The sequence below is a fragment of the Aulonocara sp. 'chitande type north' Nkhata Bay genome, linkage group LG6, assembly GCF_057382095.1.
Source record: "Aulonocara sp. 'chitande type north' Nkhata Bay isolate Kocher_YH1m ecotype deep benthic linkage group LG6, A_spYH_male_GT1.1, whole genome shotgun sequence".
Lineage (NCBI taxonomy): Eukaryota > Metazoa > Chordata > Actinopteri > Cichliformes > Cichlidae > Aulonocara > Aulonocara sp. 'chitande type north' Nkhata Bay.
In genome coordinates this window covers 13886478-13898952 of record NC_141349.1, presented here as the reverse complement: position 1 = coordinate 13898952, position 12475 = coordinate 13886478, and the positions used below count along the sequence as shown (strand labels likewise).

The window sequence follows — 12475 nt, the reverse complement described above, 5'->3', positions numbered from 1 at the left end:
TTTAAAATTGAGCTTGGTTTCAGTTAGTTTCCAGGGGGAATTTTCTTTGTTTTAATTTAGTTATTGTTATTTAATGTTTAGATTTATTTGTTAATGGTTTCAGTGTTATTTTTCACAATTTTTTCAATTATTATTGTATGAAGCACATATTTCAGGGGCAAGCTTCAGGAAAATCAGCAAAGTTACTACAATAAAAACACAGCACTTTTTAAAAGCAGCTGGCTCACAGGCATGCAGACAACCACAATCTCAGTATACACGACGTCAGTGCCTCATCAAGCATGTTGTAATAAGGTTTTTACCAAACAGATACTAAAACAGGATATTTCATCTATAGTTTTTATTCTTTTTGTTTTAAACATTTTTCGAGTTCACAAAACCGTTTCTGATAGTTTAATTTGACGTTTTTAAGTCGTTTTTATTTTTGTTTAAGTTTTTACAAAAGTGGAGTATTTTTCACACATCTAGTCTTAGATTTTGTTCAGTTTTTTGTTAACTATATAACAACCTAGCTGCTTTGAGTGTTAAGAGGTCTTTTATTTTGATAAGAAATCGTAAGACGGCAACAGAAGCTCGACTATTTTTGACTCTACAGTGATGCCTGCCGACTTGCAGGCTTAAATAATCGAGCTCGGAGCTACAGATGCCGTTTTGAAAGAAACAGCGCGAATTCCCCGAGTTTTCAATTAATGGCTAAAGTCAAGCTCCTGCTATAGTTCACAGTTTCTCATAGAAAGACGGTCGCAGAAACATCACCGTGGCAAAATTAAATAACAGCTATGACCACAAGGAAATTGGCGAAGTAAGTAAAATTAGCCTGTTTGCTGGCTTATCTGCTAACCTAAACAAACTGAACAAAGGAACGTGTTTTGAAAGCAACGAATAAGTTTATGTCGATTACAAGTTACGTTTTTCAATATTGTTTTAGATAAGTGCTATAAGTACATCTGCGAGGACAGCGTATTCAGTTAAAAGTAGAATTGTGGTTCACTGTAAACTTTAAATTCAGGTGTTGTTACGATATACACACTATTTTATCTTCGTCCCTTCGCAGGGAATTAGGATTGTTGAGACAGCGGAGCAAGTCCTCTGTGTCGAAGAAATCTGTGGTATCAAGTGAGTATTCCACGTTCAAATCGGATTTGTTTGACAGTTGATTTTTTTTTTTTTTAACACTGGATCATGGCTGTGAAAACTGTCTGGTTCTTTCAGATCAAATATTTTCTTATCTGATTGTGATCGACTTTGAGTCCACTTGCTGGAGAGAGAAAAACAACCGCAGCCAAGAAATTAGTAAGGAGCAGATTTAACATTCACAGTTTACATCCGGGTGATGTCCTTACTGTTTTAACACCGGCCCATCTTTTCTTTCTTCCTCCCTGCAGTCGAGTTTCCTGCTGTTCTGCTGAACACGTCCACGGGGGAGATGGAGTCTGAATTTCACACTTATGTTCAACCCCAGGAGCACCCCATCCTGTCTGACTTCTGCACTGAGCTGACTGGGATTACACAGGTGTCTGCAGCATACACATTTAAAAATGCCAGCATGCTCTGTGTTACATTACAACCAACTTTTATTTCTCTCTTGTACAGATGCAGGTTGAAGCAGGGATCCCGCTTCACATCTGTCTCTCGCGGTTCAGCCGTTGGCTCCAAAACCTTCAGCTCGAAATGGGAGTGGCCTTTGCCAACAAAGACCAGAGATGTTCGGGACCGTCTCAAAAGCTGTGTACTTTCCTCACGTGGTCAGGTAAAAGTTCTCAGTATATTGGTCTACACATCTGTAAGCTCAGCATTGCTATGAATTGACATTGGTGAACCAAAGGGGTCTCAATTGTATTTTTAAACTAGCTATAGAGAACCATTAAATCTGCTCATTTACTGCAGTTCTTAAGACTATTTAAGGTATTAAATGGTATAAAATGAGCAAAAGTGCACTGAAATTTGTGTTCTTTGGTCTCTGCTGGGTGTCAGACTGGGATCTTGGAGTTTGTCTGCAGTACGAGTGTAAACGCAAACAGCTTCATAAACCTGATGTTCTCAACAGCTGGATAGACCTGAGAAGCACATACCGGGTAAGAGTTTCGAAGGTGTCTTTGTTTATTGTATGTTTTATTTAAGCATAAAATGTTTAAATGGGTGTCAGTTTTAAGGTAAAAGCACAAAGACAGATTTAAGTGAGTCCAATAAGGCATATATTATGCAGTAAAAGGAGTACATATTTTTATTAAGATCTAAGATGTCACAGACTGTGTAATTGAGCTGATTTACTCTAATTACCTCTGCTCATGTGGTTGTTTCTCTAACTTCTTTTTGTTTTTCCAGCTTTTTTACAACAGGAAACCCAAAGGCCTGAATGGAGCTCTTCAGGATCTCGGAATACAGTTTTCGGGCAGAGAACATTCTGGTATGTGACCAAGTGTAGATAATTCTGTATTACACACGACCATCAACCTAACGGCCTAACCCTTCTTTGTTTTCTCTCTCAGGTTTAGATGATGCCCGAAACACAGCTCAGCTGGCAGCAAGAATGATGAGGGATGGGTGCATAATGAAGGTTACTAGGAGCCTGGAGAGGGTGAGTGGCCGGCCGATGTCGCCCTTAACGAACCCCAACTCTGGAAATCCTAGCATCCCTCATCATCTTCCAAATTTAAAAGCTCTGTGAAGATAATAATATAAAGGAAATTTGCTCTGTGCAAAAACATTTTGATTGTGGACATTTTTTAAAAATGTTGTACTGATTTAGATTTTATTTATTAATAAAATTATATCTTTAAGTTTGTATTTTGTGTGCTTGGAGAGAAGACAACATTAGAACTAAGTATACTGTATTGCCAATGGTGTTCGCTCGTCTGCCTTCACACACATATGAACTTTAGTGACGTCCCATTTTTAATCCAAAGAGTTTTATGTCAGTTCACCCTTTGTAGCTGTGATAGCTTCAGCTCTTCTGGGAAACCTTTCCACTGGGTTTAGGACTGTTTATGGGAATTTCTGACCGTTGTCTGGAATCACATTTGTAAGGTCAGACACTGATGTTGGATGAGAAGGCCTGGCTCGGAGTTTCTACACTAACTTATCTCAAAGGTGTTCTATTGGGTTCAGGTCAGGACTCTGTGCAGGCCATTCTTTCACACCTGCATCCATGGAAATAACTGGAAAACCTGAGTTTGGAAATCCAATTATTTTGCTGGCTGAGGGAATGCTGTTGGCAATATAGTTTATGTAACTCAGAAGAAGTGCTTCCAGAGTTAATTTGATAGTTAATGGGTTGTACCATTCAGATACTGATTTAAAATCTTCTCTGTGTCCTGTAGACCCCAGTGATGGCCAAACCAGTGTTTGGAAACACTGCCTGTCCTGCAGACAAGAAAGAAAAACCTAATGAGAATGAAAAGAAAAATGCAGTCATCCGTAGCAAACACTCATTTAAAATTCCCCTCAAAGCTTGTCAAAAACAACCATGTCCCGAGGAGATTGCTCAAAACTTTGCCACAGAGAAAAACCCAAGCTCCGTTTACAAATCTGCTCAAATCTGTCAAAGCCTGATCTCACCAAAGACTCTTCTGAACGGCACGATGGCGCCGCTGTTGAGGCACGGCAGGAAATCAGTCACAGCAGAGGCTGCCCCTAGCCTTTCCACCTCAGTTGTTACAAACTGTGTTTCTCCCCAGAATAACAATAGCAGTCTTATTCTGTGTTCCACTACCGTGAGCTGCTTTTCAAATCTGTCTCCACCAAACTGGGCCTCAAAAACAGAAGCAATGCTAGGATCCACGGAGAAAGAGGAGGGTGCGGAGCTTTTAGTGGAAACTGAGGAGAGGTGCGGCTCATATGACGACATGGTGTTGGAGGGTGATGTTAATGAAGCAAATGATGAATGTGATGCAGAGTACATGTCCGAGTTTGATAGTGGATCTTATGATTGGTTAGAGCAGCATACTTCACATTCAGCAGGAAGTCGGCTCACTTTGAATGATGATATGAGAGAATCAACTGGAAAGAGCTCTAAAATGCAAAAGATTACCACAGATTCTACCAGTAAAGGTCAAAAATCTCATTGTTGTATCTTAACAGCAATGAACAACAGAACAACAACAGAAACGATGCATTCAGTGACCTCAGATATTTATTTTGCTGTGCCTAAAACTGTTAACATTGGTAAATCAAATCAGTGCAACACAGGACTTAGAACCTCCCTCCAACTTCACAAAACATCATATGTTCCCACTAAGAACTGTTCGATTAGGCCTAATCCTTTTGTCCCAGAAAAAACCTCCACCCCCAACACGTCCTTTGCCCGGCCCAAACCCGCCATCACACAAATCCCAAAACATAAAGACACTCTGAGATCCTCCTTTACCATCTACACCGAGCCGGCCAAACAAGCTACAGCTCCCTTGCGTCCTTCCTCACACGGCAGTGTCCTCTCCTCTTTGTCAACCAACGCTCTCCCCTCTCGTGCCGACCGTTCCATCATTTCTGTGAGAGGAGCTCAGAAGATCACTTCTCCACTGTGCGCGTGCGGTCGTCGTGCAAAGCGTCAGGTCGTGTCAAACGGCGGTCCAAACCACGGTCGAGGGTTTTATTGCTGCCCAGTCCGCCGATCGGGCAGCGGAGGACGGATGGAGAAAGGGTGCGAGTTTTTTAAGTGGGAGTCGGCCGTGATGAAGAGCGCATCAGCGGCCGCTCCTGCTGTCGGATCCTCTGTTTCACTCTGTCAGTTCAACTCCACTGTGTCCCATTGTCCAGCCCACACGTCACTGCTAAGGAAAAGCTACTGAAATCCTCCATCATACATTAGTACAGGGGTAGGCAACTCCAGGCCTCGAGTGCCGGTGTCCTGGAGGTTTTAGATGTGTCCATGATCCATCACAGCTGATTTAAAGGGCTAAATGACTCCTCAGCATTTCTTGAAGTTCTCCAGAGGCCTGGTAATGAACTAATCATTTGATTCAGGTGTGTTAACCCAGGGTGCGATCTAAAACCTGCAGGACACCGGCACTCGAGGCCTTGAGTTGCCTACCCCTGCATTAGTATTATTGGTGGAAAGGCTAGTATTATGGCATCAATGCCAATCAATATCACAAACTAACCACCTCTGATTACCAGTTTTAATTAACTCTTTATATAAATATAGGCATTTATATACATTTGTAACTTTACATACTTGTTAATAATTTCAAACTGAATTTCTGTTATCACTGTGGTCCACCTGGAGAACCTTTGAGACACACCAGGGGGACCTGGCCCACGTGTTTGGGAAACACTGGATTCATTCATTACTACACTGATCAATAACTGGGGCCACTCAAAAGAGAAAATAATTTATTATTATGTTGTTTATATTAAATATATTTTTAAATTTGAATCAAGGATCCATTAAATTCTTTTATAATAATAAAGTTGATTATATTTGTCTGCAGGTAGAGAGGAACCATGATCTTTAACAGAGTATAGAAAGTATTGACCACCAGAAGGCAACTTCTCTGTTGGTGTTTAGAATATCACAAAAACAACTAGCTGGTATAAGCAGAGTGTGGAAAAAGTAACTACATATAACAAATGTTAGGGAATTCTGCTTGTATTGCATTTTTTAAATAAATATCAGCTAATGTATCAGAATATTGGCTTTTTATATCGCTAAATATTGGTAGAAGCATTGGTCCTAAAAATTGGTCAGGTCACGTTTGAATCTGTAGGAGCCAGAACTCAGGCTGAGTTTTAGTAGCTCAAATAATTCACTCAATGACAAGCAATTCAGTGTATAACTGTTGTGTAATTAGTTTGGTTAAAATTCTGTCTCTCTCCATTAATATGAAAATATTATTAAAAATGTGAGACTGTTCATTTCTTTGTAAGCTAGCAAACTTACAGATTCACCTGCGGTTGAAATAATTATTTCCTCGACTATTTCCACTGTGACATAACCTATTGGTTACAGATGGTCCCAGTTTGAAGTTTAAGCTTCCAGTTGAGTGTTGCCACCACTACAAAAAATCAGATGTGACAAGGAAAGGCGGGTCTGACTGTCAAACCACACACTGGCTAATGACTTCTGACTGACAGCTCATTAGGTAATAATAATGTGGTTTTTAAGATAATCCCATGACCAAAATTTTTAAAAAAAGACAACTTTATTTATTCAATGTGTTCCAAAATGAGTGACTGAGCCCATAAACTCGAGAGGTCATGTCATGGTGATTTTTCCATAGACTTCAATAGGGCTGGATGTCTTTTTTGGAACCACCGGCATCGCCTTCTAGTGGCTTTCAGATAGTGTTCAGGGTTTTTTTTATACTATCACATAATCTACATGTGATAGTATAATTTTTTTTATACCATCTATGGTTCTATTCAATTCAATGCAATTTCAATTCATTTTTATTTATATAGCACCAAATCACAACAAAAGTTGCCTCAAGGCGCTTCATAGATACAGAGGAAAAACCCAACAATCATATGACCCCTTATGAGCAAGCACTTTGGCGACAGTGGGAAGGAAAAACTCCCTTTTAACAGGAACAAACCTCCGGCAGAACCAGGCTCAGGGAGGGGCGGCCATCTGCTGCGACCGGTTGGGGTGAGAGAAGGAAGACACTCACCCCTAGTGTTGGCTAAAAGAAATCAGTAACTCTTGTGTAACATTGTCTGTGAAATTGAGTTATTTGTAAACACTGATTCCTGATATAAATTACATGGGTGGAAACTCTTTAACACTTATTCATTCAGGATGTACTTTAGCATTGTTTTGGAATGATTTCGAGTTTGACCCCCCTCCCCCAAATATATATCAACCTTATAATGATTATTATTATTTACCAAATACATTTTTAAATATATGGGTTTTTTTCTTGTCAAACAATATAATGTACAATAGCAATTTTAACAGAAAAAAGATTGTGAACAAGAACAAATGTTTACTGTGACAACATTGTAAATAAAGTTGTTGTTTTTTTTAGTTATTTTGTATTATTTTAAGAATGTGGTCATTTATTTGGAAATCTGATACGGTGTCCTAGAGTAGCGTAGTTTAACACGCGGCCAGAGACTTTTGTCCCTCCTGACACGCCGTACAGGATGACCAACAAACGTGCACGGAGACCTCCTTTCTTGGAACGGCTATGGTTTGAACGCACGTGAGGGGGGAAAAGGCTGCACCAGTCCGTCAACTTCACTCGGTTTTTATATTGTTGCTGCAGGTTTAAAATCTCCGACAGTTCGTGTTGAGCTTACGGCTAATACAGGCGAGGAGGTACAATCAAAACAAACACAAAACAGGTAGCCGATAAGCTAGTGAGCCTCCAAACTCCCGGTTTTAGTTCTGTATCTGAAAGCGCTCTGGAAACATGTCAGCCGTGCAAAACGAATCCAGGAAACGGAGCAAGAAGCGCTTTATGGCCGGCCACCACAGCAAGCGGTGGAAGGGCTCCCGGGAGCTGGAGGTGGGCATGCAGGGGATCCTCATCACATGCAACATGAACGAGAGAAAGTGCACGGCGGAGGCCTTGAATCTGCTCGGTGAATACGCAGACAAGCTCTATGGTCTCGAGCAGGTAAGTTTACATTGTTTACATTATTGGATCAAAGGCCTCCGACGAGCAGTGTTTGGGGCTAATATGCTGGATGGTTTGAGTTAAACTAGGATTTAGCTTGCTCTGTTAATGGAGTAAGGGAAAAGCAACGATCTCATACAAGCTATAATGAATATGTGAAGAACAAATGGCTGGTTTCGGTGTTTCCACGTGTGATTGCTTCTTTTCTCATGTTTTACGTTACTGGAAATGCTTTCGTGTTCCACATGCGTAAAACGAGAAGCACACATGTTGCTTTTTCGTATCACTTGTACTTTTTTGTGTGTTTTTAATGCTCTACATTCAGTAATTTTCTGTGCTTATTATTCTCTTAGTGTAGTTCTTTGATTTAACTTGTGTCAAGGCAACATACAAAGTAAGAATGGCATTGCCCAGCGTAACCTCTGTGTTTTGCAGTGTGCATATATGACAAAAAAGTTGACTTGATTCTTGCTCACAGCTTCAGGAAAATACGGGGAGCAGCAGTGAAGAAGAGGAGGCTGAAGAAGAAGATGTTGATGTTGCCCTGAAGAAAGAAGTGGCCCAGCTGCGAGCATCAGAAACTAAACAGGAGAGGCGCTTCCAGGCACTCGACAGCGGAGCAAACAACGTGATCTTCATCAGAACTCAGAATATCGGTAAAGCTTTTTGTAGTTGATGCGAGTCTGTCTTTCAGTGTTTTTGTTTGGGCTTTTTTTTCAGATTTTTGTTTTATTTTGTTTTTCTGTAGAGTCTGATAAACTGGTTCATCATATCCTGTCAGATCTCCATACTACAAAGAAGAAAAAGTCACGTGTCATCCTTCGAATGTTGCCAGTAAGTAGCTTAGTTGCGAGTCTCGATGTGCATATGCGTTTGAACTGATGCAGGATAGAGAGATGCCGCCGTACTGTAAGTCGAGGGGTTGTTGAATCATCTGAGCATTCACATGACTGAAGCTCTAAAATAGTGCTTTTAAAATGAGCTATTATTTGATATTGATGCATTATGACAACAACAGTAAAACCCTTGGGGTTTTTTTTCTTTCTTCTTTCAGGTAACTGGAACCTGCAAAGCTTTTCAGGAAGACATGGTGAAATATCTGACCACTTTCCTGGAGCCTTGGTTCAAAACTCCAAGCTGTGCTACCTACCAGATTGCGTTCAAGGCTCGCAACAGCAACCACAACAAGCGAGACGAAATCATCAAATCTATCGCAGGTAGGCTCGTTCATTTTCCATGTTTTTCATGGCTGCCGGTGCCCGTGCTAAAGGAAACTAACTCCTTTCGAATCCGACTGTTTTACAGGCCTTGTGGGGAAGATGAACCCTAAGAACAAAGTGGATTTGACAAACCCTGAACTGACAATCATTGTGGAGGTCATCAAGACAGTGTGTTGCCTCAGTGTGGTAAAAGACTATACGCTGTACAGAAAGTACAACGTTCAGGAAGTGGTGAAAGACGACATATTGAAGCCTGACGTGACCACAGCAAAAGCAGACGCAGACACAAGCGATCAGACGGAGAAACCCGATGCGGGAGAGACTGACAGAAGAGAGACGAAGGGCGAAGAAGATAAGGGCACGAGTGTTTCAGAGAAGGGGGAGGGTGATGAGGGTGAAGGTGGGGGGGAGTGAAAGCTCACACTGAAGAAAATCGTTGAGGAAATACCGTTTAATTTTCTTTGTAGTGCCGTGCTTTTGTTTTAAATGGACTGATTTGTCAACATCATGAACTCCGTAAACATCACAAACGATTCTAATATAATTTAATATTTGGGGTTTTTTAATATTCATGGGGATATCTGGCATCCATTATCACCTTTATTGAGTTGTACATTTCAAATGGGAGAATTTTTTAATTGATGTTACAAACTATTTGTAGCTGCTCACAGTTTTTGGTTTGTCTTTTTGTTTGTTTGTTCTTTTAAATGGTTAATTTGACTTTTAATTTCAGTGTGTTTTTATTACTCGCTTAAAAATGGACTTTTCTTCAAGTTAACAGGCATCACTCCTAGTACCTTTTACTGTTGTGTAACTTGTTTCCTATATTCGTCCCTGCTGCCCGTGTGTTTAACTGGTTCCTCACGTATCCTTTACTTGGTTCGTGGTGCTCTCTGTTCTGCTCATTGGGACAATAAACAGAACGAAGTGGAGGAGAGTGAGCAGGTTAGAAATGGCATACATATAAACTCTGTATGGTGTGTTACACTTAGAAAGTGTAGATACTTCTTTGGCAGTTCTTTTGTGCTCCACAAGATGGAGATAAAACATTATTTTCCAGAGTACTGACTGTTACGTGATAATTGTGCTACCCTCTAAATGGATATTTGTAGCTATACTGCGTACTGTTGTTTTCTTTTAAAAATTATTTTAGGAGAAACAGACTTGCGTTTGTTTTAGTCTTGAATACTACATAATCCTACTTGAATACTCCAGGCTGTACCTACCGTTTAAAATATAAAACACTTCATATAAGAGAGTAACATCTTATTACAGAATACATGAAGAGTATAACCTGTTACACAGACAAATTTTATATGAGTGCAGTTTTTTCTTTTGGCGTCGCTCCAGCTGTTGCTGCTGGAGCGACGCCAGCAGAGGAAGAAATATTTCAGCCATTCTAGTGCTTGATTGATATCGTGCAGTTGAGAACAAATTAATCTCCGGTCTGAAGGTGCGGTCCTACCTGTGAGTACTTGTTATTCATGCATTAAGTTTCTAATGAATACTGACTACTCCCGTGCAGTGTGTCAAGTGCATTGTTTAGAACACTGCAATAAACAACTGATACTGGGAAGAAAGTACGGGTGGGCTGTGAGAGGCACCGACTCTCACATAAGCTGGGGTTTTTTTGGGGTTTTTTTTTTTCATTTCTATATTATCAGGTCCCAAAGGTAATTGCTCCTACACCTAAGTCAAACAGCCCGTGTTACTTATGTGTCATGCAAATATAACATGATCCATTTTGTAACCAGATACAGTGTAGATGGCATTGTCTAAGTGAAGGTGTGCTCTCAATGTGGCTCACGCAGGTCTGTGAGTCAGTAGGTTTAACAAAAACAGAAAAAGTCTGTAATTAGGAGCAACCCACATCCTAATTAAGTCAATGTCACGAGGAAGCATATTCAGACATTTTGATAACCTGTAAGCTATAAATGCAAAAGTCTGTAGTGCAGTCCTGTGAAATACTAAGTACAGCCTCACTGCTTCCATAGGAATTAAGAGGGTAATAGCAGCCAGGTGCTGTTAGTTAAATGTACTTGATTAACTGAAATTCAGAGTGTGATCACCTCTGTAGAAGCAGATGTGTGAACAGTTTGCTGGTCTGGAGGAGACGTAGAGCCACAGCCTGCAGGAGTCGACACTCAAATTCAGCCCAAGAGCGTGCAATGTTCAGAGAGGGAATAAAAGCAGCAAGAGCTACAGTGCTTAGCAATTTATTAGGCCGTCAACCAATGTAAGGTTTATGCCACAGTTAACAGTATTGGTAAATAATTTTTATGTTTTTGTAATGGTTAAACCACCAGTATGTGCAAGCTCTTTAATCAAAGTTTTTAAAGCAAAAAATATGATTATTGTTGAAAATTAATTTTCAGATTTACTGCTTTACAAAAATGGAAAGAAACATAGTAAAGCACAATATTATTTTTTGATTAAGATGCCAAAATAGAGGTATTTACTCGTATTCCTGCACAGAAAGATGTGTTTTTGCAGTTGAATGTTATGCTTGATTAATCGCTGACTTCTAGCTCAAATTTGGTAAAAAAAAACAAAACAAAGCTAAACTAAACTTGAAACCTGTTGGTTATTTGCCTAATAAATAAGTTTAGTTTGAAACAAGTTTTTGACAGATTTCCAAAATATCTGGTTTCTATTAACATTGTTTAGCACTGTACATCTCAGAAACTACTTCAAGTAGGCCTCAAGTAGCATGTTACATGTTGAAGTTTCTGACAGTGAAATCAGAGAATGGCGGAACAGGTACGACTTGTTTGGATGGGTTGCCAGGAAAACGCCTCCTTTCTCTAAAATGAACATGACAGCACATTTTAGGATTGCAAACTTATATCACAACAAATCACAAGAGTTCTGGATCAATGTCCTTTGCACAGAAGATACCAAAGGCGAGATATTTGGCTGTAGTGCAAATCATGTTTGGCCAGAAGAAAACACAGCCTATCAGCACCTCTGCCACCTGTTAGACATGGAAATGGAAGGATGATAATTTGGACTTGTTCCAAAGGACCTGGGCACCTTGCAGTCACTGAGATGATCATGACCTCTGCTGTATACCAAAATTTTGAAAAATGTGAGAGCATCTGTCTGACAGCTGAAGGTTGGCTGAAAATAAATCATCTGTCAGGACGATAATCTTAAGCACAGCAGCAAATCTAAAAGAGAATGAATGAAAAAGAGAAGAATCAAACATCTGTTCGTGTCTTTCTCCTGAGTTTATTATACCAACCTACAGTATCATACATATGAGCATCCCCAAACATGAGTGTGCATCTCAGACAGATGAACAAACTTGTAGATAGAACAGTACTTATCTCACCCAGGGCACTGAAACGGCTAGAGCCAGCTGTGTTTTTGATTGATAATATGGTGCTATATTATTATTATTATTATTATTATTGTTGTTGTTATTATTATAAATTTCCCCCGGTAAGAGGAACACTGCAGCAGAAGTGATCATTGTTGCTTTTTTGTAAGATTAAGCAAAAACTACCTAGCTAACAGAGGAGAGGTGGGAACTGGGAGCAGAATAAAAACAAAGATCATTTGGTGCACTCTCATGTTGCTGAAAAGTCTCCAAGGGGAGCCACAATAAAGTGAGTCATCGTTTTTGATCTAATCATGCTAATAGAATTACAATGACAAACCTAACAGTAATTGTTTACACATATAATGTTTCAT

General features: G+C 39.9%; 2 protein-coding genes across 2 annotated transcripts; both read left to right on the top strand.

Moving 5' to 3' along the window:
* The first annotated feature begins 438 nt into the window (after positions 1-438).
* Positions 439-5839, top strand: eri2 (ERI1 exoribonuclease family member 2). The gene is made up of 9 exons (XM_086295095.1): positions 439-802; positions 1055-1116; positions 1213-1293; positions 1386-1513; positions 1594-1750; positions 1975-2075; positions 2326-2407; positions 2490-2578; positions 3321-5839. The coding sequence occupies exons 1-9, from the start codon at positions 780-782 to the stop codon at positions 4785-4787; spliced, it is 2190 nt and encodes a 729-aa protein (XP_086151221.1). The 5' UTR covers positions 439-779; the 3' UTR covers positions 4788-5839.
* A 1228-nt stretch (positions 5840-7067) lies between these two features.
* On the top strand, positions 7068-10067 carry thumpd1 (THUMP domain containing 1). Its single transcript, XM_086297540.1, has 5 exons — positions 7068-7559; positions 8038-8215; positions 8308-8393; positions 8614-8776; positions 8865-10067. The coding sequence occupies exons 1-5, from the start codon at positions 7353-7355 to the stop codon at positions 9191-9193; spliced, it is 963 nt and encodes a 320-aa protein (XP_086153666.1). The 5' UTR covers positions 7068-7352; the 3' UTR covers positions 9194-10067.
* The last annotated feature ends 2408 nt before the right edge of the window (positions 10068-12475 follow it).

What these genes read in the sequence shown, in the direction of transcription:
- eri2 (XM_086295095.1), top strand. Translation starts at nt 780, where the DNA reads ATGACCACAAGGAAATTGGCGAA. An exon ending in GAAGAAATCTGTGGTATCAA is followed by an intron (nt 1,117 to 1,212) that starts GTGAGTATTCCA and finishes TGGTTCTTTCAG; the next exon opens with ATCAAATATTTTCTTATCTG. An exon ending in TTACTAGGAGCCTGGAGAGG is followed by an intron (nt 2,579 to 3,320) that starts GTGAGTGGCCGG and finishes TGTGTCCTGTAG; the next exon opens with ACCCCAGTGATGGCCAAACC.
- thumpd1 (XM_086297540.1), top strand. Translation starts at nt 7,353, where the DNA reads ATGTCAGCCGTGCAAAACGAATCCAGGAAACGGAGCAAGAAGCGCTTT. An exon ending in AGCTCTATGGTCTCGAGCAG is followed by an intron (nt 7,560 to 8,037) that starts GTAAGTTTACAT and finishes TCTTGCTCACAG; the next exon opens with CTTCAGGAAAATACGGGGAG. An exon ending in CATCAGAACTCAGAATATCG is followed by an intron (nt 8,216 to 8,307) that starts GTAAAGCTTTTT and finishes GTTTTTCTGTAG; the next exon opens with AGTCTGATAAACTGGTTCAT.